General features: G+C 35.0%; 4 protein-coding genes and 1 non-coding gene across 7 annotated transcripts; 3 read left to right on the top strand and 2 right to left on the bottom strand.

The window, feature by feature from the left end:
* The first annotated feature begins 1,104 nt into the window (after positions 1-1,104).
* On the top strand, positions 1,105-4,311 carry LOC114712180 (small nuclear ribonucleoprotein Sm D2). 2 transcript variants are annotated; one of them, XM_028896648.1, is made up of 6 exons: positions 1,105-1,193; positions 2,573-2,632; positions 2,735-2,753; positions 3,445-3,522; positions 3,614-3,718; positions 3,952-4,311. In XM_028896648.1, the coding sequence occupies exons 2-6, from the start codon at positions 2,628-2,630 to the stop codon at positions 4,066-4,068; spliced, it is 324 nt and encodes a 107-aa protein (XP_028752481.1). In that variant the 5' UTR covers positions 1,105-1,193; positions 2,573-2,627; the 3' UTR covers positions 4,069-4,311. The 2 variants fall into 2 exon arrangements, with proteins under 2 accessions (XP_028752481.1, XP_028752482.1); XM_028896649.1 differs by having other exon boundaries at positions 1,111-1,193; positions 2,578-2,632.
* Positions 1,355-1,440, top strand: LOC114712242 (small nucleolar RNA Z159/U59). Its single transcript, XR_003737213.1, has one exon. It is a non-coding gene; the product is annotated as a small nucleolar RNA Z159/U59 (small nucleolar RNA).
* A 1,678-nt stretch (positions 4,312-5,989) lies between the features above and the next one.
* On the bottom strand, positions 5,990-10,303 carry LOC114712241 (aspartate-semialdehyde dehydrogenase). Its single transcript, XM_028896720.1, has 7 exons — positions 9,597-10,303; positions 8,710-8,796; positions 8,527-8,571; positions 8,299-8,394; positions 8,079-8,180; positions 6,370-6,524; positions 5,990-6,253 (listed from the first exon to the last, which is right to left on the bottom strand). The coding sequence occupies exons 1-7, from the start codon at positions 10,161-10,163 to the stop codon at positions 6,172-6,174; spliced, it is 1,134 nt and encodes a 377-aa protein (XP_028752553.1). The 5' UTR covers positions 10,164-10,303; the 3' UTR covers positions 5,990-6,171.
* A 6,499-nt stretch (positions 10,304-16,802) lies between these two features.
* LOC114712239 (vacuolar iron transporter 1-like) lies at positions 16,803-19,675 on the top strand. 2 transcript variants are annotated; one of them, XM_028896719.1, is made up of 5 exons: positions 16,810-16,874; positions 16,909-17,177; positions 17,478-17,563; positions 17,674-17,788; positions 19,190-19,675. In XM_028896719.1, exons 2-5 carry the CDS (start codon positions 16,933-16,935, stop codon positions 19,485-19,487), a joined length of 744 nt encoding a protein of 247 aa, XP_028752552.1. In that variant the 5' UTR covers positions 16,810-16,874; positions 16,909-16,932; the 3' UTR covers positions 19,488-19,675. The 2 variants fall into 2 exon arrangements, with proteins under 2 accessions (XP_028752551.1, XP_028752552.1); XM_028896718.1 differs by having other exon boundaries at positions 16,803-17,177.
* Positions 19,676-20,455: 780 nt separating this feature from the next.
* Positions 20,456-24,269, bottom strand: LOC114712182 (B3 domain-containing protein REM16-like). Its single transcript, XM_028896650.1, has 4 exons — positions 24,101-24,269; positions 22,411-22,966; positions 21,421-21,599; positions 20,456-20,948 (listed from the first exon to the last, which is right to left on the bottom strand). Exons 1-4 carry the CDS (start codon positions 24,209-24,211, stop codon positions 20,691-20,693), a joined length of 1,104 nt encoding a protein of 367 aa, XP_028752483.1. The 5' UTR covers positions 24,212-24,269; the 3' UTR covers positions 20,456-20,690.
* Positions 24,270-25,564: the final 1,295 nt, after the last annotated feature.

Here is a 25,564-nt window from a genome sequence, read left to right as displayed (position 1 = left end):
AGTTATGATTTAAGATGAGAACAAAAGGGGCTTTTTTATTGTTTTATTTTTTTTATTATTATGTGAAAGGGTTTTTTTTAACTACGCTAACCCCCGCACTTCTCCTTAAACTTTTTGGGGTGTGGTTCGTTCCACCATTTTTTAAAATATTTTTCAGGATCACCTTTGAAAAAAATTTTATTTTAATTTATCTCTCATTGTAAAATTTCAAAACAATATTGGCATTTTTTTAAAAAAAAATCAAAGATAACATTAACTATTAGAATAAATTAAAAACATCCTAATTATGTAAGCTAGAAAAATTCTGACATACCAATTGTGTCATTGTCTATATTTTTGTGCTAGACTTTTAAATGAAGGATAAAAACAACATGAATTCCCACTATTCTGTGCTAAAAGAGATCATTTACCACATACTTTTAGAAAAAGAATATAGGAAAGGTCAAGGTATCTAAACTTTCTCCTAATTTTTTAATTTAGTATCTATGTGTTTTTTTCTTAATTAAATCATTTAATTTATTGGTACTTTAAAGCTATTATTTATATTTCAAAAAATTATAAATTCAAAAATTAATTCTCACTAGAAGGCTAAATTATAACTTCCAAAATTCATAATTTATAAAATTCCAGCAATGGCTTTAATAACTCAGAAATAATTTTTAACATCTTTTTTTTTTGCTGCCAAAAATTTTTAACGTCTTTTAATATAATGATCAAGTCATATTATAGTAGTCTTCATTAAATATAATTTTTTTAACAATTTTTTTGTGTAACTTAAAGTATCCTCAAATTATTTTGGACTTGAGATTAATCTCTGTTGGGCTAATAAGTGTATTTCTCAGGATTTGAACTTATATATTTCTTTTTATGAGAATGAGACTACTTACTATCTTAATCAACAGGTTTCCAACAAATTAATAAATCATTCGAAAATATTTTTGAGATTTCTACTAGAAGACCTAGATCAACATTGGGCCGAAAATATAGAACTAAATTTGGGCCGGATGTGAAATGGACTAACCCCACTGGCTGGGGTTTTAAACTTTAAAAACAAAAAAAAAAAAAAGAAGAAGAAAAGGAGAGGGAGAGCCTCGGGGTTTAGGACCATAAAATCTGTCGAGCGTTTCCGCCTTAAGCGTTCGCAAAAGTAAAAAGCTTTCAAATTTGAGGTCTTCTTGTGCCAGTGAATTAAGGTATGTATCATCCTTTAGCTAGCTTCTTTGGTTTTTTATGTTTTGCCCCTTCTTTTTATCTCGCTTTCTCTGTTTGAATTTCTGCTTCTTCCTTTCGGGCGCGTTTAATTTGCATTTTGATTTGAATCTGGGTTTTGTGAACCGTGGATCTGTAAGCTCACGTCTGAGAGGAATAAATTCAGTAAACTTTCGTTCTTCTGATGTAAAATTCATGAAGAAAGCTTCCGGAGACCTGAACTGAAGAGACATAGTGGAAAGAACCGGTGCTTTTCCGAGTATTGCTTATTTTTCAGTCCTATAATTGAGGAATGCTTTTAAAGATTTCGAACGAACTTACTTTGAAAACCCTTTGTCTCTCTCATGCTAATTCCTGATTCAGTTCTTAGCCATGGATAATGCTTTTGGAGACTTGAAACGAAGTGACTTACTTGGCAAACCCGTTGTGGCTCTGATATACGCTTACGTTTCTCTGATTAATCCATGTTTTGGCTTGGTTTGAACTTTGAAGTGATGGATTTTTTTGCTTTGGTATCCGTATCTACGACCTAGAACCCTAACTTAGGGTTTTTAAAACATAACAGGCGAGAACAACCTACAATTGTACTTGACCTAAGTGAAAATTCTGTTCCAATTATTTCCTGAGGTACAGAAAATATCACTCATGTATTTGGGAATTTTAAAATCCTTGTGGATTTAAATCATCATGGGTTAGTAAAATACACTAGTATTATGTTTTACACGAAAGGAATTGCGGTCGTCCGCGAGATGTTGTTGTTGTTTTTTTTTTTAAATAGTCTCTACTGTTCTTTAACGATCCCATAGTAGTTCTATTTGGCCATTCGTTGGGACTTTTAGGTTTTGTAACCATTTTCATTTGTAAAACCGACTAAAATTGGCATTTGGGAACAAAAATGCCTCCATTGATTGCCTAAAAGAATTTCTTGTTGCTGAGTTGCTAATATTGGAAAATTTATGGAGAACTAGTGTGAGGGAGCTTCTTGTTCTTTCCCTTTATAGCCTACCCTTCTGAAATCCTCATATAAGCTTGAGATTTATTTGCTTAAATGTGATTAACTCTTTCTTATAAGGGAATATTATATCTGATTTAACTTATTTTCAATCTCATCTCCTTGCTCTGCTGCATATTCTCTCAAATTCTGTGTTAATTAAATGAACAAGCTCACCTCATCTTTTCCTTGTTACATGACTAGTCATGTTACTAACACGGAATGCAAACCAGTATGCGATATTTTTCAATTATGATTATCATGTGTTTATTTCAATTCTAGTATTTACTTCCTATTCTTCACAATTCATCCGTTCTGTTTTTATTTTCTTTGCCCTTTTTAATTTATTTAATTGATTTGTTCCCTTGTCAGGACAGTTCCTGCTATATTTGGAGAAGTTTGCGACTGAGCTTCACTTCCATCCAAAATGAGGTAGAATTTAGTTTCAATTGGTCGTTTTGATTAATATTATTTGACATTTTGAGATTTTTGGTCAATCACTAACATGTTTCTTCTTCCTTTATTTCTTGTCAGCCGGCCAATGGAGGAAGATGTAAGTTGTTGTCGTCGTCGATAATGAAGTCATTGTTGTTGTTATCATTATCACTGTCACTATCATTATCATTATCATCATTGTTATTATTTGTTTTAAGGTGTATGTATTGCTTGAAGTCTCTCTTGATGTTTGGCCGTGGTAAATGCTTGTTTTGCTTGTTCTTCATCTTCTTTATTCTAGATTAATAATTTCTTTTTTATCCAAAGCACTTTTGGGAGGTTGAAGTCTGAGGTGTTCAATTTTTGTTTGATGGAAACCAATTTCCTCTATCTCCTTTTTTTCCCTTCCCTTTTCTTTTAATTTCTTTTATCTTTTGCTTTGGAGTTGGTGGATGAGGCATTCTTGGGTGCTGGGTGGGTAAGGACGTTTTCATTATTTTGCAAGTTCTTTGATAATGCATAAGCATGTCTTTGAAGGACTCCTTAGTTGCTGCTCTGTTAACCTTTCTCTATAACTGCTGATCAGCTCACTCACTGCTAATTAAAGTGATTTTGTTTGCTGTTGACATCGGATATCAGATAATAGTAATTTAAACTGTGTTGATTTGAATGAAATAATGGCTCTAAAATTTTTCTTTTATGTCGCAATCAAACTGAAGGTCTGACGTCGTTCATATAACTCCAGACTTGTACATTTTATGGATTCTAGAAGGTTTGTTTCAATTTGTAATCATTCATGGTTTTTGCAGAGTGGTAAGAATGAAGAAGAGGAGTTTAACACTGGACCGTTATCTGTGCTAATGATGAGTGTTAAGAATAACACACAGGTACTGTTTGTTCTAACATAGCACTATGGTGTCCACGACAGGTTTGGATTGACGTGGTTTAAAATTTTATTGAATTATCTTGCTCGTGCAGGTGCTGATCAACTGTCGCAACAATAGAAAGCTTCTCGGTCGTGTTAGGGCTTTTGATAGGCACTGCAACATGGTTCTTGAAAATGTTCGGGAAATGTGGACTGAAGTATGTTTTCTCTCTGTCATGGGTTCCTTTTTTTCTCAACTCAGAACTGAGATCCCGACGTAGGGATGAATTGAAGCCTTCGAGCTTAGGAAAGAAGAGATAGAAGTTAGATAGATTAGAGATAGTGACTCAGAGCATATATTATCCTAGTGCTCATGGTGATGTTTTGCAATGGATTTATTTATCTTTCGCTTGTGCTCATAAATATCTAAAGACCTATTTGTTCCTTCCAGGTGCCAAAGACTGGTAAAGGAAAGAAGAAGGCCCAACCAGTTAACAAGGATAGGTTCATCAGCAAAATGTTCCTGCGAGGAGACTCTGTCATCATTGTTCTCAGGAACCCCAAATGAGCTCTGATCACTTGGTTGGTATTGACATTAAATTGTAGTGGTTTTTCTGTAATATTTGCCCCTTGACTGCTATTTTTGACCAAGACCCTTTTTGCAATCTTGACGAGTATTACAGTCTTGTTGACTAGCCGGATGCTCTTTAAATATGTTGAGATGTTGAGACATAGCTGGGACAGGGATGGTGTATTTTTTATGGCAATCCTTAAGAATCATACAAAAAAATGGTTGAAGATTTTCCTGAGTTTTTTTTTTTTTACATGTTCGTAGAGTTTGGACGGAAAGTGATGTATAAAAGAAATGTATAGGATTACTTTTTGTAAAAAGTGAAAAAGGCTCGTGTTTTTAACTTTTCTTAATTTAGACTATAAAAATTTTAGGACAACAAAATTCAGAGAATTTGTAATCAACATATTCTCAAGCCTCGGGTAGGGGAATTTGCTGGAAAATTAGACTGTAAGACTTCATTTGGAATGCTTGTGAAGTTCTCAGGGTTGGGTAAAGGAAATTTTATTTGAACTCCTCCCGAACTGCAGTGAAGTTAGGATTAGCGTTACTGAATCAAATGGACTGGTAAATTTTGTTTCATTTTCGTTAAAAAATCAACATTTTCGAATAGTAGAGTTAAAGAAATTTTGTCTGAATTCGTCATAGCGCGTTTAAAAACTAATAAAATCAGGCATGATTTGATTAAAATTCTGTAATTCCTGCACTCCCTGCATCTTGTGTTGTTATCGATATATTGGCATGATCGCACCAAGCAAGTGATACTAAACTGAAGCATTTTGTCTTTCATTTTCTCATTCAACCTCAATGTATCAAGAGTTAACAAAGAAATAGTCAAATAGGAGAAAATTTGAAAATCTAAAAGATAACAGATTTTTAAGAGATTAACTAGGGATACTAAATATTTATATTAATGCAAATATTCATAATTAATATTGGTGTTAATAAAATCAAAACATATTTTCAAGTCTAAAACTCATTCATAAGAAATATTAAAATCAAGAAATTAAACTTATATTTTCCTGAAAGCTAATCAGATACTTTTATTTTAATTTCGAGTGTGCAATAACCTAACAACTTCAAAATTAAGGTTTAATTCAGATTTAAATAGATAAATTATATTGCAATTCTTGATCTTGAAATAATAAACATTGACAAGTCATGAGTAAATTATATTAAAATTAATATCTCTTAAAAAAATATTTTGACTCAAGTTATCCCTCTTAATTACATGTATTAAAAAAGGCTCTCCATTAGTAGGATAGTTTTCAATGTAGAAAATTTAAAAAAAGAAAAAGAAAAAACAATACTCCTGCGGCCCTAAATATAAAGGTCTTATATTTAAGGCAGTAGGAGTACGCATTTTTTATAAACAACTAGTTTAACTAATATACAGATCATGTGTTTAAGAGCAAAGAGTAATTAAGCTATAGACACTACAAAATGACAATGAAAACGTAAGATTACGTGGCAAGTGGTATAGGAGACTACCCAAGCTTAAAAGTTGGATAGGAACAAGACTATGATTTCAAAAGTGATTTTACGATTTATGAAGTAAATATGTGAAGGAGTTTATCTCAATTTGCGAGAAAGTGTTTTTAAAAAGCACTTATAAACTCATCCAAACACCCCGTTAAAATATACGAGTTTGAACCTTAGTTGGAGCGAAAATTAATGCCAAGAAAGAGAAAGAGAAATGTTATTGCCAGTAAGTAGTACCACCTGATTTTGGCAGATAAACACTACGAGTGAAGGGATTACTGAGGAGAGACAAAGTTAAGACCCAGAACCTTGTTGTGGAATCAAGTGTACAATCGAACAACAACTAATGATTTTTGCTGGTAGTGTCCTACAAGTTAGACAGTAATTTTAGGATACAAATGGCTACATCAGTGTATAGAAAGAAGACTTCCTCAACATAGTTTCAGTGATGCAACTGGAGACAAAATGGCAAGTTTAGGCCTTCACTCACTTGATCCGCCTTTTCCATGATTATAGGACTTTATACTAGAAAATCTCTTTCAAAGATTGTCAGATTGAAAAATGATTAGCTCAAAAGAATAGCGACCTGTAAGAATCTCATCCTTGAAACATGTAAACTCATAGTAACATCTCAGCAATCTGGATTGCATTGAGTGCAGCTCCCTTGCGAATTTGATCGCCACAAACAAATATGTCCAACCTGTGTGAATGTATATATCCAACATTGATGTGAAATGTTAACACGAAGGTGAAGTGCTAATTGGTAGACTTTTTTTTAAAAAAAAAAAAAAAAAATTTGTCAAGAAAAAGAATTACCCTAGATTCCCATCTTGAGACAAGTCACGGCGAATCCTGCCAACAGCAACGTCATCTTTATTTGAAACTTCCAAAGGAGTAGGAAAATGATTTGATGCGCGGTCATCAATCACCACTACACCTGGAGCAGTCTTCAGAATATCTCTGGCAGTGTCCTGAAGAAAGGAAAACCAGATGAACTGAGATGGTTGAGGTCCCAATTACTCTCTTTTTTCTTTTTCTTTTTTTTTAATTTTTTAAATTTTTTTAAAATACAACAGGAAGCTGACGCTTGAAAAACACACAAAAGGAACTGTTAATAAGATTAAAGGGAAAAAAATATTAAACACAAGGACGATGAAAACCTTTCAATAATCAATCCGACAAATGACAATGAAGACAACAAACCCTTCTAAGGTGATTACACAGAAAATACATAACGCTTTGGCGAACCAACACCAAACTCTTTGGAGTAACACGAGGTAAGGACCAAGTTAACCCCCCTTTCTCTATGAGGTGAGGATTCGACCTCCCTACACATGCATAAAGTGTATGACTCTTTATATAGACTAGAGCCTTGTATTGAGTGAGTGAGAAATAACTAACTCAACTCAACTCGCTAACCAATATTCCAGCGGGAATTATAGAACATAAAAATAACCTAACTTGCATGGCATTTATCAGTAGGGCTGAGCAATGGGCGGGGTGGGCTAACCCGAAGGTTAGCCCATAGCCCGCCCATTTATTCATAAATGGGCATGGGTTAACCCATAACCCGGTAGTAGCCCATTTAACCCGTATTAAATGGGTTACGGGGCAGCCCGTTTGGGCTAACCGGGTTACGGGGTAACCCATTTATTTTTTTTAAATTTTTTTCAGTATAATTATTTTGTATATGTAATCTTATGAAGCTGTCAATAAATTTTGCATGCAAAATAGCAAATCAAATATGAAATAACATCAATCATATTCAATCACACAACCTCACTTAGATTCGCAAACAATCAAAGTCTGATAAAATCATAAAAGTAGTCACTAATCATAAAGTCTCATAAACTTTGAAAGTTCCAACTTTCACCTAAAGGATAAAATAAAAGCTTAGACAAGCATGAAGGTTTGATAAAAGATGAATGAAAAACAATATCATCAATTAAATGAAGAATAAAAATATTTTTAAAAAATTAAAACTTAAACGGGCGGGTATGGGCAGCCCAATACCTTGCCCATAGCCCAACCCGTTTAATGGGCTACCCAGCCCATTTAAGCCCGCCCGTTTATAATCTCTTAGTTGGGCTAATTGGGCGGGCTTAAATGGGCAAAAATTTCATGGGTCATGGGCGGGCTAGCGGGTAATGGGTTTGTTGCTCACCCCTATTTATCAGCCAAGAATCTACCATGCATCCCGGAGGTATTGCAGAGGCCAATTACTGATTTCAGAAATGCAGCTTGATTCACCTAAAATTCAGTATTTCACATTCCTATGCCCTCAGTGGCCACATCCAAAGACTCGATAACAGTACAACACATTGATTTCCTTGACTATGCATAACCTTGTTAGCTTCCAGCAACAGGGTGATAAACGATGATACAAGCTATTATTTGCTACCTATTGTTCTAGATAGCAACCAATGCAATATCTGCCTAGCCAAACCACTGTTCCAAGCAATACACAAAACTTAAACTCCTGTATCTGGCTGCAATAAAATGCCGCATAACATGATAAGAATTACCTCATCAAGGGGTTTCTCAAATTGAAGATTCACACTCTCAGCATGGGCTCGCATTACAGGAACTCGTATACATGTTGCAGTTATTTTCACATCCTTGTCATTCTGCAAAAGCAGAAAAAAATGATAGAATAAACTCTCCCTTAAATCTAAAGGTGAAACAATTATAGAGCCATCCCAATATGAAACAAACTGATAAACATGACAGAAAGGTTTAACTTACCCAAATTTTCCTTGTCTCCTTCACCATCTTCATTTCCTCTTCATTATATCCATTTGAGAGAACAGACGCATTATGGGAGAACAAATTAAAAGCATACTGCAAAAAGAAAAGGATAATATTATTAGGAAGTACTCCTCAAGCTTTGATAACAAGAGATACGCACAGAAAAGAGCAAACTTGTTATGTAACCTAAAACGGGGGTGAGAGAGAGAGAGAGAGAGAGCAAACCTGTTGATTAAATATTTTACAAGTTGGCGGCCTTCCTTCCAATACCTGAGTTCACGAAATTGAAGCACAATCAACTCAGTATGAAAGATAAGCAAATTTATTTCTCCTCAAAATATCTTAGCGGCACAACTTGAATCAAGATAACAAAACACTTTTTTTGTCAGTGGGATACACATATTAAACCTCACGAGTTTGCAGTTCCAGCTCTTCCATTGCAGCAGCACCAGCACCACTAGCAGCTTGGTATGTGCTAACAACCATACGCAATACCTGTGACGTTATGTCACAATTGAAAAATGAGTCAGTATGAAGACAATAGAAAGCGTACAACCGAAGATTTACACATAACCAAGAATGATGTTACTGATAGGACATTTAAACTCCCATTGAATTCTATTGACCACTAACAGTACCTGAAATACGCTAGAAAAAATTCAATGGCCGAAAAAGTTTTTTTTTTTTTTTAAAAATGACCGTAGTCAAACTACCAACGTACATGCCAATGCCACGTCCAACTATATTCTGAAAATGATATCCTTGATTATAATAAATATAGGAAAATATTAACAGTGAAATTTCAAAGCTTTCTGAGAAATCAAAACATCACCTTCTGTAAGACTGTAAGCACAGCAAATTAAGAACTCGGAAAATAATAACTAGAGTCACACAGTGAAACCATAAAAACCAATACTTCAGACTGCGTTAAATGAGCAACCCATATGCGTGATCCAATGTAAAAACAAGTCAGATGACAAATGATTTTGCAAGTGTGAATCAAAAAAGAAAAAAAAAAAAAGGATTTTGCAAGTACGACTGTACGAGTCATTGATACTAAAAGTTCAAAAAAGCGATACCATTTTGGCTCGTGAGGGGGAAAAAAAAAAGCTCCTTAATTTTAGCCCCAGTTTTCACAATTCTATACAACAGCCTAAAGGTGTTTCTCAAAATAGAATAGGAAAAAAAGGGGAATGTACATTCCTCCGCTTCAGGACAAATGTGCAATCGAGTACCAGACACCAATAATGTCCACAAGTTCATTCCTAAAGCTAATAGCGGTGGAATCTTCGTACCTTTGCCCGTCGATGAAGAGGTGTAGCAGCCACCAAGCAAATAATGGTGGAACAATTGGGGTTAGCTATGAGAGCGCCCTTCCCCATTCCAAGCTTAATATGATCCATGGCCTCGGGATTCACTTCTGGAATCACAAGCGGTACATTCTCGTCCATACGAAACGTCGAGCTATTATCCACCACAATCGTCCCTCGTTCAACCGCGGTGGGACCAAACTCTCTGCTGATTGTCCCACCAGCACTGAACAAAGCAATATCAATGCCGTCGAAGCTTTCAGGAGTCAACTCCTCGATGACATGTTCTTTATCTTCGAATGTGAGCCGACGGCCAGCGGAGCGCTTGGATGCTAGCATCTTGATGGAGCGGTAAGGGAACTTGCGATCGGAGAGGACCGAGAGGAACTCTTGCCCAACGGCACCAGTGACGCCGACGACGGCAACGGAGGGCCCATTTTCTTGAAGGGACATGCGGACTTTGGTGGAGGAGGCGAATGTGGGTTTAGGAGGGATGAGACAGGTGGTTGTGGAAGAGAAGGGAGTGAGTTTAGGAAACGAAAATGCCGCCATTGAAGGAGAATGGATGTTGAGAAGCAGAATAGAGGGAGGAAAATGGAAAAGGTTTTAAAGGGAGGAGAAAGAGGAGTGTGATGGAGTTGGAAGCTGATGCGTTCTCGGTGTCGGAGAATGGAAGACGACGTTGGCGGCACTTCGCTGTAGGTGTTCAACGCCCACCGGTCCACTCAGCCTGTTACGGTCCAGATCTTATCGAGACGAGACGGATCCATCTCAAAATTTTTCAGAATGGGATAAATTGGGACGGGACAAAAAAGGGATCGAGATGGGACGGGACACACGGAGTCCGTCCCGATCCCGTTCTGGCTCCTTTTTTTATTTTTTATCTTACTTATATAATATTATTTTTTTCACATTTTTTTAAGATTTGAGACTATTGTATGGAACTATGGATTTTATTTAGAGTTTTTATATTTGTTAATGATTTGAGATTATTAATGATTAGAATTTTTAACAAGTTTTTATTGTGTTAAAAGCTTTTGTTTAGAGTTTTTAATGATTATTATATGTAATATTTTGAGCTTTTATTTAAGAGTGCCCAAACAAATAAAAAATAAAATAAAAAGATGTTTTTATAAGTTTTAAAACAAAAAAATATAATTAAAAAAATCATATTTTTTTAAAAAAATTAAAAAAACCTTCAGGAAGTCCCGATCCCGTCCCATCCTGACCGGAATCGGGGCATGAGCCGGGACATGGGACAGATTTTCTATCCCGTTACTGTTTATCGGGACGGGTTTATTCCGGTCCCGATCCGTCCTGTGTACAGTCTTACTTCGCTGAATAGCTTCTTCTTGGGGAGGCGGGTTAAAGCCGCCAAGGCGCAAACGGAGGGCGGACAAATATGAAAAAGAAATAAGATAAAATTAAAATACTAAATTAATTAATTCTTTCTTTTTGCCAACCAATTTAATGAGAATGTGTTAATGCTACTCATAATAAGAACCAGTTTCGGTGCTCATCCATTTGATGAGCACCATAAGCTCATTAGATCTGAACCGTCTATATCTCATTTGAACGGTCCAAATTTAAAATATTTAATTAATTATTTTTAAATAGAATAAACTATTTTTTGAAAGAATGATAGTTAAGAGATCATTACTATTTTAAATTTTGTACATATTAAAATAATTATTTTGAATAAATAAAAATAAAAAAGAAATCAAATATAAACCATCCAAATGAGATATAGACGGTTCATATTTGATTAGCTTATGGTGCTCATCAAATGGATGAGCACCGAAATTGGTTCCACTCATAATAATATACCATACGTTGGCAAAAGAAAAATAATACTCCTTTGTTTCTTAATATAGAAGATATTTAAGTACTTTAATTAAATTAAAAAAATTAGTTAAGTTAGGTAATAATCATAAATATAACATATGTTTTCTAAAATACTCTAAGTTAAAATTTTTTTAAAGAACTGACATTTCAAAAAATATTTTAAATTATTTTATTAAAAATATAAAATGGTAGATTTTTTTTTTTTTTTGCCTGAACATCTCCTTTTCATTTAATCAAGAGAAGAACCAAGTCTCACGTACAAGCAAAATGAAACAAAAAAAGAAAATAAAACTATCAAAACGAGCTAAAGACATGCAGACACCAGTAACCATCTAGGATCAACATTAACCCCATGAACATCACGATGCAAGATTTTCAAAAGAGGAGCGGGCGGTCTCTAAACCCAATCTTCTAGGCATGACCTATCCAACATAGCCTTAGCAAGCCAATCAGCGACAACATTAGCTTCTCTAGGAATCCATTTAACCACATGGTTCCTAAACATTTTCCTTGATTCCAAGATATTATCAAGGATAGCAACACATCTCCAGTTTGAAAGCTATCATTGAGTATTAATATAGTTGACAAGAATCTGATTGTCTGACTCAAATTACACATCATCAATTTGATTTTCAGTTGAGTACTCCATTGCATCATTAAGAGCAATTCCTTCTACCATTAGTGCAGAATCAACTATAGCAATCCTAGCTCTTCCATCAAGCAACACTCCATTTGAGTCTTTGACCAAGAAAATAGAGGCGGCCAACTTGTTTTCTAAACTAAAGGCACAATTAGAATTGATCTTTAGGGTAATTCCAACAGGAAGGGTCCACTTCATGTCAGCCTTCAGAGGAGGATTAGGTAAGTTATGCTTTGTAGCCACAGAGTTTAGCTAATCATTTGCCTCCCAGAATTCGGAGATAATCTTCCCTGCTTGAGTAAAAGCAAAGACAGGATCAGAAGAGATATTATTAAAAATAAAAGCATTCCTGCCTTTCTAGATTTGCCACAAAAGAGTAGCAAAGGATGCTTTTTGCTAAGGCAACATAGATAAATCGCAAACACAATTAGCAATCCATTGATTCACACCAACATTTAAATTGTCATCCAAGAGAAAGATGAAAGGACTACCAAACCAGGCTAGCCTTGCCCACTGGCGTTGTAGAAAGAGATGATCCAAGGACCCTACACTACTGGTGCAAATTAGACACATATTGGTAATGTTACAGTTCCTCCTTGCAAGATTCTCAAAGGTAGGTAGGGCTTTGGAAATTAATCTCCAGACAAAATTTTTGACTTTATGAGGAGCTTTAAGCCTCCAAACCTCTTGTCATAACTTCTTGTGATCATTATAAGAGGCAGTGGGAAAATAATCATATCTATGCAGCACATTTGTTCTTGCCAAATTATATCCCTGCTTGACCACATAAACATTCCTATTACCTTCTGTCTAAATCCATTTATCATTTCAATTATTTCTAGCAACAATTGTGTTAAGAATTGCAAAGTTATCCTCCTCTAAAACCATCGTTCAATTGGAAGAAGGTTCCATCCCCTTCCTTCTCCCAAATCTGCCACTTTTGGATTAGCAAGGAAATTATTTGGGCATGGTGAAAAAGTTTTTTTTCCTAGGAGATTGCCAAGCCAGGGATCCTTCCAAATATTGGTATCTTCCCCATTTCCAATGCTCTTCAGGAGATTGCCTTGTAAGACTTTCCTTCCTTCAATGATGCTGGCCCACAACCAAGAGGCCGAGCCACCTTTCTTTGCTTCCATAAAGTTGCATCTTGAGAAATATCTAGCCTTAAAAATCTTTACCCACAATTTATCTGGGTTTTGCAGATAAGCCAGCCAGTCTTAGCCAACAGAACCAAGTGGAAGGCCTCAAAGTCCTTGAAACCCAAACCACCATCAAACTTTTTCATTTTGAGTTTCTCGTTCGAGACCCAATGAATTTTCCTTTTCCCTTCTTCTTCTTTCCACCAAAAGGAAGAGATAATCCTGTCAAGTCCTTTAAACACAAACTTTGGAAAAAGAAAGCAGGACATAGGATAAACCAGAATAGCATTTGCAACAGATCTAATAAGTACTTCTCTCCCTGCTTCGGAGAGGGTCTTCTGCTGCCAACCTTGGATCCTTTTCTTCATTTTATCGAAAACAAAATTCAGCGCTTGAGCTTTAGATTTTCCCCATATGATAGGAAGCCCCAAGTAGTTTCCAGGGATATCAACTGCCGGAATCTGAAAAATATGACCAATCTCTTCCTCTAATCGCTGGGGACAATTTCTAGAGAACAATAAACATGACTTGCTCACATTAACAAATTTTATATATTTAATGATCTTCTTGATATATGAAAAACTATTATAAGTAACAATTAAAAAGGATCAAAGTAATAAAAATCGTAGTAATTCTTTCAAAGCAAATATGTGTAAATTGCTCTCTATTTTTACTTTTTGATGCCATGTGACAAATTGCTGTCTAATTAATGAGCATTTGATATAAGGTGTTTGGTTTGATGTTAATAATGTTTAAGATTATAACTTCTTATAATCAAATTGGTACATGTGCTTGTTTCCCTAAGAGCATCTTGATAACCTATTAATCATCGGCGAGAGAGAGAGAGAGAGAGAGAGAGCCTATTAATCTTTCCAACAGGCTGCAAGCAGATAGCATTGATTATATTTCTTTTTTCTTTTTTCTTTTTTTTGAACTGAAGACAATTTTATTATTAACTATTACGTAAAAAAAATATGAAATTCATTCAGGAAATCAAATTGAATTAGATGTTACTCCCTCCATCCCTAATTATAAGATCTACTTAACTATATTACATAGTCTGAAAAAAATGTTAAAATTAGTTAAAAATAAGAAATATATTAAAAATTTATTTTTTTAATCAAATATGCCCTTATTTATAAGTGGGTAGGTGTGAGTGAGAAAAAATAGGAGAGAATGTGTGGGATAAAAAAGATAATGAGAGAAAGTATATTAATTAAGGACAAAGTAGATAAAAATGTATTTATTGTTTAGATAAATCTAAAAAGATCTTATAAAAAAGAACAGACCAATTTAAAAAATTAAATCTTATAATAAAGTACAGATGTAGTATTTTTCTTTTTAATATAGCATTGATTATGTTACTTTAGAAGAAGATGTCAAATTCATTTAGGACATGAAATCAAATTTGTCACACTTATTATTTTGAAGATGATTATTAGAATATAGGCTGACGTGAAGAGATCCATATTCTTCGTCATTCATTATCTATGAAAGGTATTCCCTCGCTGGCAACCGGGAAAAAAAAAAACGTAGAGCCGGTTTGGTTGGATTTCATGAGAGGGGATTACGTGTAATCTTTATGTAATAGAGTGATTTTTATGTTTGGTTGAGTTTATATAATGTAAATAAGATTACATTTTATAATCCTAATTACATTATTAAGATTTATGAATAGAAATGCAGACCTCTTGTAACAGAGTTAAAAAGACAATATTGCCATTGTAATTTTTTAAATTGACTAAAGTGCCCGCCGGTGCCCATTCAGCCGTTCTCTTTGCCCGTTTGCCGCTACTCCTATTGTCTTTGTTGGTGCTACTGTCGTCCCGGAACAGAAGTCGTTGGTACTCGCTGCTTGGTCATCTTCGTTGCTGCCGTCTTCATCTCCGTTAACAACCGTTCTGTCACTGTTATTATTATTTCCGTTGCCAGACTAACATTTCATTAATTAACACTACTATATTTCTTTTACATTGAAGGTCACGTCTTTTTTTTTCTCCTGAAAATTTCAGTTTTTTGAGGCTTTTTTGTTTTGCTTTCATAGAGGTTTTGATATATTATTGGCAATCACAGACACTGCTACGGATTACTACTAAACTTTAGTTGAATGGCTGATGCATATTTGGTGTGAGATATATATATATATATATATGTTGCAAAGGAGAATCTGATAATTGAGAAGCATATAGACATACATATATTATTATTGTTATTATTATTATTTTGTGCGTATTATGTAGTCTTTTTTTTTTTGGCTTGAACCTATTGTTACATATGTGAATAGAGTTATTATATATATTTGGAGAAAAAATAGACAACTTTAAATTATTATATGTATATTCGTATATGTAAATAAGGGGAATTTTTTCTTTTGATACATTACTCTTACCTATTCTTATATCCTTTGTAATCCAACTAAATGGTTTTACCCCCTCTACGTAATAAACTCATGTAATTATTATTATATTACATTTTAGGGAAAATTAATCTTTTAGTCCTTATAGTTTTTACTCATTTGTAACTCAGTCCCTATACTTTGACTCGGTGTAACTCAGTCCCTCTAGTTTTAACTCGTTTGTAACTCAGTCCTTGAAATTTGACTCGCTGTAGCTCGGTCCCTATAGTTTTATCTATTTTATAATTTAGTCCTTGTGTTTTTGAAAAATAAAATTATATATATAATAAAAGGAGGGATTAAATTATAAAATGGTTAAAACTATAGAGACCGAACTGCAGCGAGTCAAACTTCAAGGATTGAGTTACAATCGAGTCAAAACTACAGGGATTAAGTTGCACCGAGTCAAAGTATAGGGACAAAATTATAAATGAGTGAAAACTATAGGGACCAAAAGATTAATTTTCCTTATATTTTATTAGATTCTGTTATAGTACATCACATTTCTAAAGATTCAATGAACTGAACGGGCACGTACTTCCTCACATCTCATTAAGTTATTTTCAAATTTTTTTATCAAAATGGGGAAAACTTTATAATTTATAATTATGTTTACTCTTTTTTAAATTCCTATTTTACTCATATCAAGTATATTTTTAAAAAATCATTTCCTATTTTCAAATCAACATTAAATAAGTATAAAAGAAAAAATAATAGTAAAAATGAATCTTTCAATTATTGTAGATTTGTAGTTTTGATTTGATTTAAACCTAATTTGTAAACGTTAACTTGGCGCAGTGCATTTCCTAAATATTTGATTCGATTATAAATCAGTTCTTAAATTTTAACTTGATCCAACTCAATTGTTATAATTTAACCATTTTAATTATTAGTCGCCATATTTTAAAAATAAAATTATATATTTCATGAGATTTAAGGACTTAAATTTTGAATAATCAAGACTATAAGTACCAAGTTACAATGAATTTTTGAAATTGAGTTTTAATTAAATCAAAATCACATAGAGTGAATTAAATATCTGAATATTGTGTTATAATTGAATAAAAATATAATAAGTAAAATATTGATTTCTTCAAAATAGTAATAAACAATTAACATGATGCTTTTTTAAGTAAGCATAAATATGAGGAAATGACCTAAAAATACCAGTTACCAGAACTACACCGAGGCGGGCAACATCATCGCATCATTTCATGTCCCGCTTGTTTCATCACATAGCAATACTTCGTTAACCAACGCCCCCCTAGTTCATTCCATTCCTTTTGATTTGGGGAATCAACCATGGCCGGCACCCAAGAAACAACGCGTTTAGAGCCTGAGAAACAGAGGCTCCTCAAACACCACACCGAGAAGCACTTCACCGCCGGCGAGGTCGTCCGTGATATCATCATCGGCGTTTCAGATGGTCTCACCGTTCCTTTCGCTCTTGCCGCTGGCCTTTCCGGCGCCAATGCCTCCTCCTCCATCGTCCTCACCGCCGGCATCGCGGAAGTCGCGGCCGGCGCCATCTCCATGGGTCTCGGCGGGTAGTTGATTCCATCCTGTTTTTCATCTTGTTTTCTTTTTTTCCCCCCTTCAATCTCCGATTCCCATTCAGAACTTGAATCAGATCTTTCACGCCCTGATGGTTCGAAGAGAAAATGAAATGGAAAATTGTGTGCTGCGAATGAGATTCGATTAGAACTTGACTGGTAAAGTTTTGTGAGGATGTGGTTCTACAAGCCAAGGAACATAGATTTTTAAAATTTTCTGGACAACCAAACAAGTTACAGAGGGTTTGGCGGTTTGGTATATTTAGTTGATCAAATTAGTGATGGATTGTGCAGTTATCTTGCGGCAAAGAGTGAAGCCGATCATTATGCGAGAGAATTAAGGAGGGAGCAAGAAGAAATCGTGACTGTGCCTGATATTGGTAATTCCTTTCTATTAATTTTCAGAAACTTGTAGGAGTAGAAAATTATTGAGAAACGGAATTTACTAATTTTTTCTGGCACCATCTTTTATTTATTTGGGGGAATTTAGAAGCGGCTGAGGTAGCGGAAATACTGGCACAGTATGGAATAGAATCACACGAATATGCACCTGTGGTTAATGCTCTTAGAAAGAGGCCACAAGCATGGCTAGATTTCATGATGAAGTAAGTTCACAATCTCCTTTCTGTTTCTCTCTTCATTCTTTTCTTTTCTCTTGGATATTTTTTTGACTATGTTTACCATTGAGGCTGACAGTTTTAAATTGAGTACTAGTTAGCGCTTTTGGGTTCCTTTTTACCACATACTCCTCGTGTCCTACGATAGAGAGAAAAAATATTTTTTGATTATATTTATCGGGTACTGAAATAAATTTTTTGTATTGATATATAATTTTACTTTTTATCTATTATTATATTGACTTTGTTTAGATAAGGTATAGTATATATTAAATAGGAATAAAGTTAAAAAGTTGTTGAATTTTAAATAAGAGTTAATAAAGTTTAAGGCTTTTCTTAGTCTGTGTGAAACACATTGAAAATAATAGAACAAGAGGACTACCTATTGAATACTAAAATATAATTTTTTTAAAAAAATCAATTTAAATATTTGAGTATTGTGTCTATATAGTACTATCATGGTCTTTATGAAAGGATCCTTAATATAAAACCTATTTAACTAATTTGATTAAATTAAGAAAGTTAGATAAGTTAGTTAATTATAATAAATATGATATGTTTTTCTTAAAACACCATAATTTTCCTTAATATCTTTTCTCCCTTTTACTTGATTATAGTTGAGGGAGTATTCATAAGGGTAATTTAGAAAAAATTGATATACTGAATTTTCTGAGAGATCGAAAGATATACTGAATTACTGATCGAGTAGGATTAAAAACATGAATATATAAACTATATTTAGAGGAAGAAAAAGTGAAAAAAAATATTATTAATTATAGATATAAAAGTGGGTTCTTCTAAAAGTTTGGGGGGGAAAAATCTCCGCTGAGATCCCTAGAGGGAAAGGCATCCACGAGAAGAGATAGATAGTGAATTGGGTAGGCTTTTAGGAGTGGGGGATCCAACTTTTTGAAAAGGGACAAAACGGTAAAGGTCCAGAGTTCGGTTCATGCGCGTGGTCCCTTGCAGACAAAACCCGTCGTTCCAATTTTCAAACACTTCCCACTTATAATGGGTGCACGTGGATAGGTCATCAATGGACCAGTCTGGGATAGCGATCGAAAACACTTATAAGTATATTTTACGTAAGTCGAGATAAAATTCTCATATACTTATTTTGTATTCTGAAAAGTTACTTATAAATTATTCTAAACGGGCCTAATATCTTGTTCTATTGTGGCAGAACTGTTTTTTTTTTTGAAAAAAAGTTCATACATCTGTACAGTACAATATGACATGCTATCATACTCCAAGATATGGTCTGCCGATCACTTTTCCATTGAAAAGTTCATATTTTTGTCTGCAACATCTATTTAAACTAGGAGAATCATGTTCAGAGATTTCCCACTAGTTTAAACCCGAATTGTTTATTGTTATTTGTCTTGGCAGGTTTGAGCTGGGATTAGAGAAACCTGATCCAAGGAGAGCATTACATAGTGCGGTGACCATTGCTGTTGCATACGTATTAGGAGGACTTGTGCCTCTTGTGCCTTACATGTTCATTCCAAAAGCTACAGATGCTGTTGTGGCATCCGTTGTTGTCACTTTGGTGGCTTTGCTCATCTTTGGCTATGCCAAGGGACACTTCACTGGCAACAAGCCCTTCAGAAGTGCACTCCAGACTGCTCTCATCGGCGCCATTGCCTCCGCCGCCGCCTTTGCCATGGCCAAGGCCATCCACCCTTAGATTGTTATTCCTTTGCCCACTCTGTTTCACTTTAATTTGTCCCCTGCTTTTACATTTGAATTCGAATTTTGCATTCTAAAGACGACTTTGGTTGGTTCAATCGTTACCACTTTGTAAATTACATGGTAGTTCTCTTACCAATGTTGTTCAATGGAGCTAGAATTACGGGTTCATGGTGGGTTGAATTATGCCTCATTCAAATCTGAATCCTTAAAATACCTATATGCAAGGCCAAACATCTTGTCAGATGAAAAGGAGAAGAGTATTTCCAATGTACTCTAATGAAAGCAACAGATTAAGAATTGGGGTTTGTATCAGGGAGGAGGAAAGTAACTTTACTGAGTAGCAGCAGCAAGATTGGGTCATCCAGGTTCTTTGTCATTCTGAGAAAGAGAGAAAGCTGAAGGTGCCAATGTTATTCCACCTCCAGGAGGTCCAATGAATCTTTGCTAAGCATCCTAATCTACTAATTAGAAGAAAATTATTATCCCCAGAACTTAATAGAAGACCAATTAATTAATATGAAGAGATTAAGAAAGATAATTTTTAGTTTTTTAATTTCTCTAAATTAGTTAACTGAATCTTATATTCTTATATTAAACATGAGAAATAATATAATGCCTTAAACCATATAATTTTTTCAAAAGATAATTTTATTTATCATTTCTTTTTTATATATCATCTGATATTTTAATTTTCTAACATATTTATTGTTGCTTTCTCTCATCACTTTCTTTTTTCTTTTTTAAATATAATTATGTCTGCAGCCTTGGATTCAAATCCGGATTGCGCCATTACAACTTTTGTTAGAAGCCACGTCATCAAATATTGTCGGTTCAGTGTCATTTTGACCCAGTAGCGGCGCACGAATCTTCCGCATCGGCGATTGGGAATTTTCGTTTTATAAAATATTCTTACCTTATTATTTTGAATTTTCAAGGTTACCAAACACCCCTGAAGAGGGATGAAATAAACCAAGCTGCGCTAGATGATTTGATTGATACATGACATCTACAGAGACCGCATTGTACCCAAAATTATCACGCAAAACGTGAATATAGCCTGCGGCCAGATCACTACAACCATTAACTTGCATGACCTCTCAGATAAACACAGAATTATATTACATACCTACTCATTGAGCTATAGAATTTTGTTATGCTTGAATCGGCCTCGTTAGTTTTTTTTTCCCTCCGGGATTCTTCACTCCACATCAACCCTGAATATTTTCACATCAAGGGTCAGTGGCTTCTTGCCTATACCTGCTAAGCGAAACACACAAACATCAAATTCTCGCAGGTTATTGTCCAGCGCAAACTGTTTCCACCCGCCGGTGAGTCCGCCGCTCCGACGACTGGCTTCAAAGGCATATTTAGCAAGCCACTCACTCTCTCCCACACGTAATATCACATCTTCAGATTGTGGAGGAAGATGCTGTGTCACCCACTTCGTAGGGATTGTCTAATAAGCAACAATGAGCAGAAAATACAGTCAAAACCAAATATTGGGCAAAAAAATCTTCTAGAGTTCTTGCAAAGTCCCTGCAGAATGCAGAAAGAAATTAACACAAAAGGTGGAAGTATATATGGAACCTACTTCCTCTTTTTCTCCCACTCAATTTTCTTTTCTCTTATCTCTTCAAACCCAACAAGAAACAGCTCGAAAAGATCCATATTCTAATAAATAGAAAATAATTAAAAAGATTTGGATCCTCTCAATTTCTTGATAAATTCATAACTACATTGAGAAAGATGTGTCAAACCCAATTACGGATCAGCCTTCCCACAGGGTCACAAACAGACAGCATATCTCTCGGAACCAGTTTTGGTAAAGACCGAAGTTCATTAAGGTTATAAAGCAAAAGGAAGTCAGAGAACAATTAGAGAGGAGAGGACATTCAACTAGGGAAGAGAAGATAAGAAGCAAAGTTTACCACATAGAATTTCTGGAATACATGCGAGGGTCGCATGACAACATAGAATCCATCCATGGTACATGCTGCTTGAGCCAACTGGAGGGTATTCTTTTTCGCCTCCTCTATGGCGGCCTTTCTGCTTGAAGCATCCACTATTTCAACCATCTTATCTCTGCTCATGGATGCAGGTTCAGCATCTGATCAAAATTCATCGCAGTTAAATAACACTAACATCACCAAAGTAAGGCTCCAGTTCCACAAAGCAGCAACCATAAACAAATAAAGATTATTTCTCATAAGAATAACTACTTCGTCGTAATGCTATTTTGACTTAATGCAACGAGCAGCTATGTCAAATATAAACTCAGGGTCCCCGTTGCTGACGTTGCCAATTTGTTCACATATCATCAAGGTTATAGCTTTATTCTTTCTAGGGAAACTGCATTAACCCTTTGAACCATATCATAATTACAACATAATTACATGAAACTCAAAAAGCAAGACTTTAATTCTTGAGCTATCACAAGTTAACTTCTGATTATCTTATGACCTTACTCGCCAAAAATGATGTAACAGACACTAGTCATCTTTTGAGCCTTTCAAAGTCTGTTTCCATAATTTGTTTTGACAAAAACAATAATTTTTCAAAGTGGTATGAGCAAAATAAAATTGTGACATGAGAAGTGGACTTCTAATATGGAAAGTCTAATTCTACTACTGTCAAGACTTGGTTTCTCAAATCACATAGCACCTTTGAACTTTCAAAGACTTAAAAGTTGACTTCTATCAATCATGTGACTACAAGAAATTCAAGTCAACTATTAGAAGGTTAACTACATTTTTTCATTGTAGTAAGTTCAGAAAAAGAAGAGCAAATTATTGTATTTTCAGGTTGATTCACCAATATTGCAAGTGTGAAATTGTTCAAGGGGATCAAATGTAGTTTTCCCTTTCTTTTAAGCAATAAAGACAGACAGTTCCAAGCCCCCAGATTTAGTATGTATTTACCAGGAACCCATTCAATTTCTCCACCATGCGCATCAGATCCCCTGGATCTTCCTCTCAGTCTCCGATTAGTTTGCTGGGCAGGTGTGTATTCCATAGGGGCAGATCTTCCTCTCCGCTTAGATTGCTGGGCAGGGGTATGTTCCACAGTAGATTTACGAGCCGTTTTCTTTTTACGATGTGCAGATTTCTCAGGCGAAGCCCCTTTGACATCAATATTAGAAGGGACATTAACATTTTCTTCTTCAAAACAGTTATCTGTGTTTCTCTTATTTGTCTGCCCACTGTCCCGGACAAAATAAGAAGCCACCCTCTCACATAAGTTCTTCTTGTCAAATATTAGAACATCAAACTGTGATTCACCATTGTACTTGAAGATCAGAAGATCATTCTCTTCCAAAAAGTGATCTTGTGCAAATTGCTGCCAACCATGCGTGAAATGCAATATATCATCTCTAGTTGACAATCTGACAGTCCATTGAGCTCCACCAGGGCCTCTAAGGGTCACATTATCTGGCAATTTCCTTTTCACGCCATCTGAAAACGTTTTGGGAAGTGCCTGCGGTATAAACTCAACAAAACTTAACAACATATTGAAAATAGGAGAAACTATGTGCTGCTGGGAAATATTGGTAGCATATAATTCTGATTACAAGGGTTGCTGAATCAAATTGAGCCTCAACGATAGGCATCCAATACAGAAATTGGAAGAAACTGATCACAGCTTCAATGACCTTCAAAACTCTAACAGCAGGCTCCTAAAGAGACCAGTACTATAACTAGAAACTAGAGAAGGTCCTGTGTGGTCTAGTGATCATGTAATGCAGGCTCATTTTGATAAAGGGAGTTATCAGCTAGCAAGTAGCTACCATAATGAAAGTGTGGTAGCGTGGCAATGGTAACAGAATGCTAAAGTGACATTGAATAGGCAATCAGTCCATGAGAGGAAGGCCTGGAAAATTGTGGGGCACGTAATGGAGTTTTCCACTCTCTTTTCTCAAACAAAGGGTGCCAATGCAGAACTATGAGAAACTTCATTTCCTGTATATCAGTTAGCTTTCCACAAATTGACTAATTACTCCAGCAACTTTTACATACCATGAAGTGTTTACACTTGCGATTAAACAGATTAAATCCATACATGTGTGGCTCAAGCACTGAAGTAGAGATTCAATCAGAAACATTAGGAGCGAAAAAACTGTGTAGCATATACCCCCCCCCCCCAAAAAAAAAAACCGTGTAGCATGCGAGAAGCAGTCTACCTCTTGTTCCCTTATATAAAGTCCTTTTCGCTTTCCCCTCTCTACAGTGAGAAAACTAGGGTTCATTCAAATTGGTGGAACCCAAAAAGTTGACAAATTTTCCCTTAACTACAATTGGTGAGAAAAGGAATAACTGAATAGTTGACTACTAAAAGTGTACTAAATGAAACAAAAGTAGCGATCCCTTCAGGCTAGTTGATCTAAAGTTCATAGCTTAAGATTATAAAAGAGATAAAAATATATACATAATCAAGAAAGTAAAAAAGATCTCCGAGATACTGTACAGCAATGCAAGGAATTAAAGGGCTCCGACCTTGCAAGGAGGTATCAGGAGTAGAAGTTACGGATAACTCAAAATTTCCTCCTCACAGATACTTCTGAAGTGAGTGATCTGCAGAACAGCGAAAAGAGGAAGAAAACAAGAGACTTACAAGGTGTTGATCAAAACCAGGAGGGAGACGCAGGGCAAAATGCGTAAATTTGAAATGGGTCCAGTAAATGTCATCGACCCAGGATTTACAGCCTCCGCATGCTTCTGCCATTTCAACAGAGAGCAAAACACAAAAATTAAGGGAAAACAGAATAGGTAAAGAGTTCGAGAGTTACTACAACTCGGACGCCCGAGAACCGGAAGAGGGACCCCGGTAAAAGGAGAGAGGGAAGAGAGAGAAGCGAAGGGACTAGTTAGGGAGAGAGACAGGCAAATGTTCCCCGCACGTGAGTCCACGTGAAGTAAAACCAATCTGAAGAAAATGTAAGACTGGTTTTCTGACCAAGTGACCATACAGTACGGTCAGTTTCCTTTTTTTTACCCGACAGAAGTTTTTTTAACATACTACTTCTTATTTTTAATAGAATATCCTGTTTGATTTTTATTTTAGTTTTAAATATAAGATTATAAACTATTTTTCTTTTATATTTATATTTTTTTCAAAATAACCCTTCTAACAATGATAGTTCTAGTCAATATATTTGATTAGTAAGGATATTTTAGAAAAAACAACACCTATTTAGGACAAATAACTAACTCAACTTATTTTTTTAATCTTCTCAAATTAGTCAACTGACTCTTATAATTAGGACTGAAAGTAGTAATTTAGAGTTTTTTTTTATACCAAAAACATAATTTAGAGTTTAGTCTATCATTTTCTCTTCTTTTTTTCTTTTTAAAATAAACTAACCTAAATTTCAGAATCATCTTCTTGAATATCAATATATTATTCAGTTTTAATTAAAATTACTATAGTTAATGCAGTAGAAATAGGGGTGTTTATAAAGTCCAGTTGCCCGCAATGCCCGCCCAAGCCCGCAAAAAAAAAAGCCCAGCCTGCCCTTAAAAAAAAAAGGCCCAAAAGAACTTTTGGGCATGTTCTGGCTGGGCAAATTGTTGGGTAGGACTGGGCATCGGGCACGGTATACTGCCCTGCCCATTTGGCCTTGCCCGCAAAAATATATATAATTTTTTTATATATATTTTATTTGCCTTATATTTATTTTCTGAATCAAGCATACTGTTGCATCAATATTCAATGTTCATTATACTTATTTATTTTTGAATGATTTTAAGAGCTAGAAACTAGAAAAACAATTAAGCCTAATAAAATATACAAACAACATTTTTTTGTCATAGTCCACTTCTCCTAACTACTACAAAAAGTAGTTTTATAGTATATTAATTAGCAATAACAAAATTAAAGCCAAGTTGTCATTTTAATATAAAGTTACATTAGATTATTTAGAGGGACATAAATAATTAGTTATTGATTTGTTGGGCATGGAAGCCCGCCCTGCCCAGCCTGTGTTTGTCTAGCCCAAACTTAATAAGGCTTTTCATGGGCAGGGTTAGGCAATGAGCTGCATTTTCCAGCCTGTTCATTTGTCGGACTGGGCATTGG

The sequence above is a fragment of the Neltuma alba genome, unplaced genomic scaffold (genome assembly GCF_004799145.2).
Source record: "Neltuma alba isolate B1F8T4 unplaced genomic scaffold, ASM479914v2 tig00011340_pilon, whole genome shotgun sequence".
In the NCBI taxonomy this organism is placed as follows: domain Eukaryota; kingdom Viridiplantae; phylum Streptophyta; class Magnoliopsida; order Fabales; family Fabaceae; genus Neltuma; species Neltuma alba.
This window is presented reverse-complemented; position numbering and strand designations above follow the sequence as displayed.

Bases quoted from the DNA above. Each gene is read 5' to 3' on its own strand.
- LOC114712180 (XM_028896648.1), top strand. The intron at 3,523-3,613 runs GTACTGTTTGTT...TTGCTCGTGCAG, and splicing joins GTGTTAAGAATAACACACAG to GTGCTGATCAACTGTCGCAA. The intron at 3,719-3,951 runs GTATGTTTTCTC...TGTTCCTTCCAG, and splicing joins TTCGGGAAATGTGGACTGAA to GTGCCAAAGACTGGTAAAGG.
- LOC114712241 (XM_028896720.1), bottom strand. From the start codon at position 10,163: ATGGCGGCATTTTCGTTTCCTAAACTCACTCCCTTCTCTTCCACAACC. The intron at 8,797-9,596 runs GTACGAAGATTC...ATAACGTCACAG, and splicing joins CTCTTCATCGACGGGCAAAG to GTATTGCGTATGGTTGTTAG. The intron at 6,525-8,078 runs GTAATTCTTATC...TCCTTTCTTCAG, and splicing joins TTGAGAAACCCCTTGATGAG to GACACTGCCAGAGATATTCT.
- LOC114712239 (XM_028896718.1), top strand. From the start codon at position 16,933: ATGGCCGGCACCCAAGAAACAACGCGTTTAGAGCCTGAGAAACAGAGG. The intron at 17,178-17,477 runs GTAGTTGATTCC...TGGATTGTGCAG, and splicing joins ATCTCCATGGGTCTCGGCGG to TTATCTTGCGGCAAAGAGTG. The intron at 17,564-17,673 runs GTAATTCCTTTC...GGGGGAATTTAG, and splicing joins CGTGACTGTGCCTGATATTG to AAGCGGCTGAGGTAGCGGAA.
- LOC114712182 (XM_028896650.1), bottom strand. From the start codon at position 24,211: ATGGCAGAAGCATGCGGAGGCTGTAAATCCTGGGTCGATGACATTTAC. The intron at 21,600-22,410 runs GTAAATACATAC...AATTTTGATCAG, and splicing joins AGAAATTGAATGGGTTCCTG to ATGCTGAACCTGCATCCATG. The intron at 20,949-21,420 runs GTAAACTTTGCT...GTTGCTTATTAG, and splicing joins TATTCCAGAAATTCTATGTG to ACAATCCCTACGAAGTGGGT.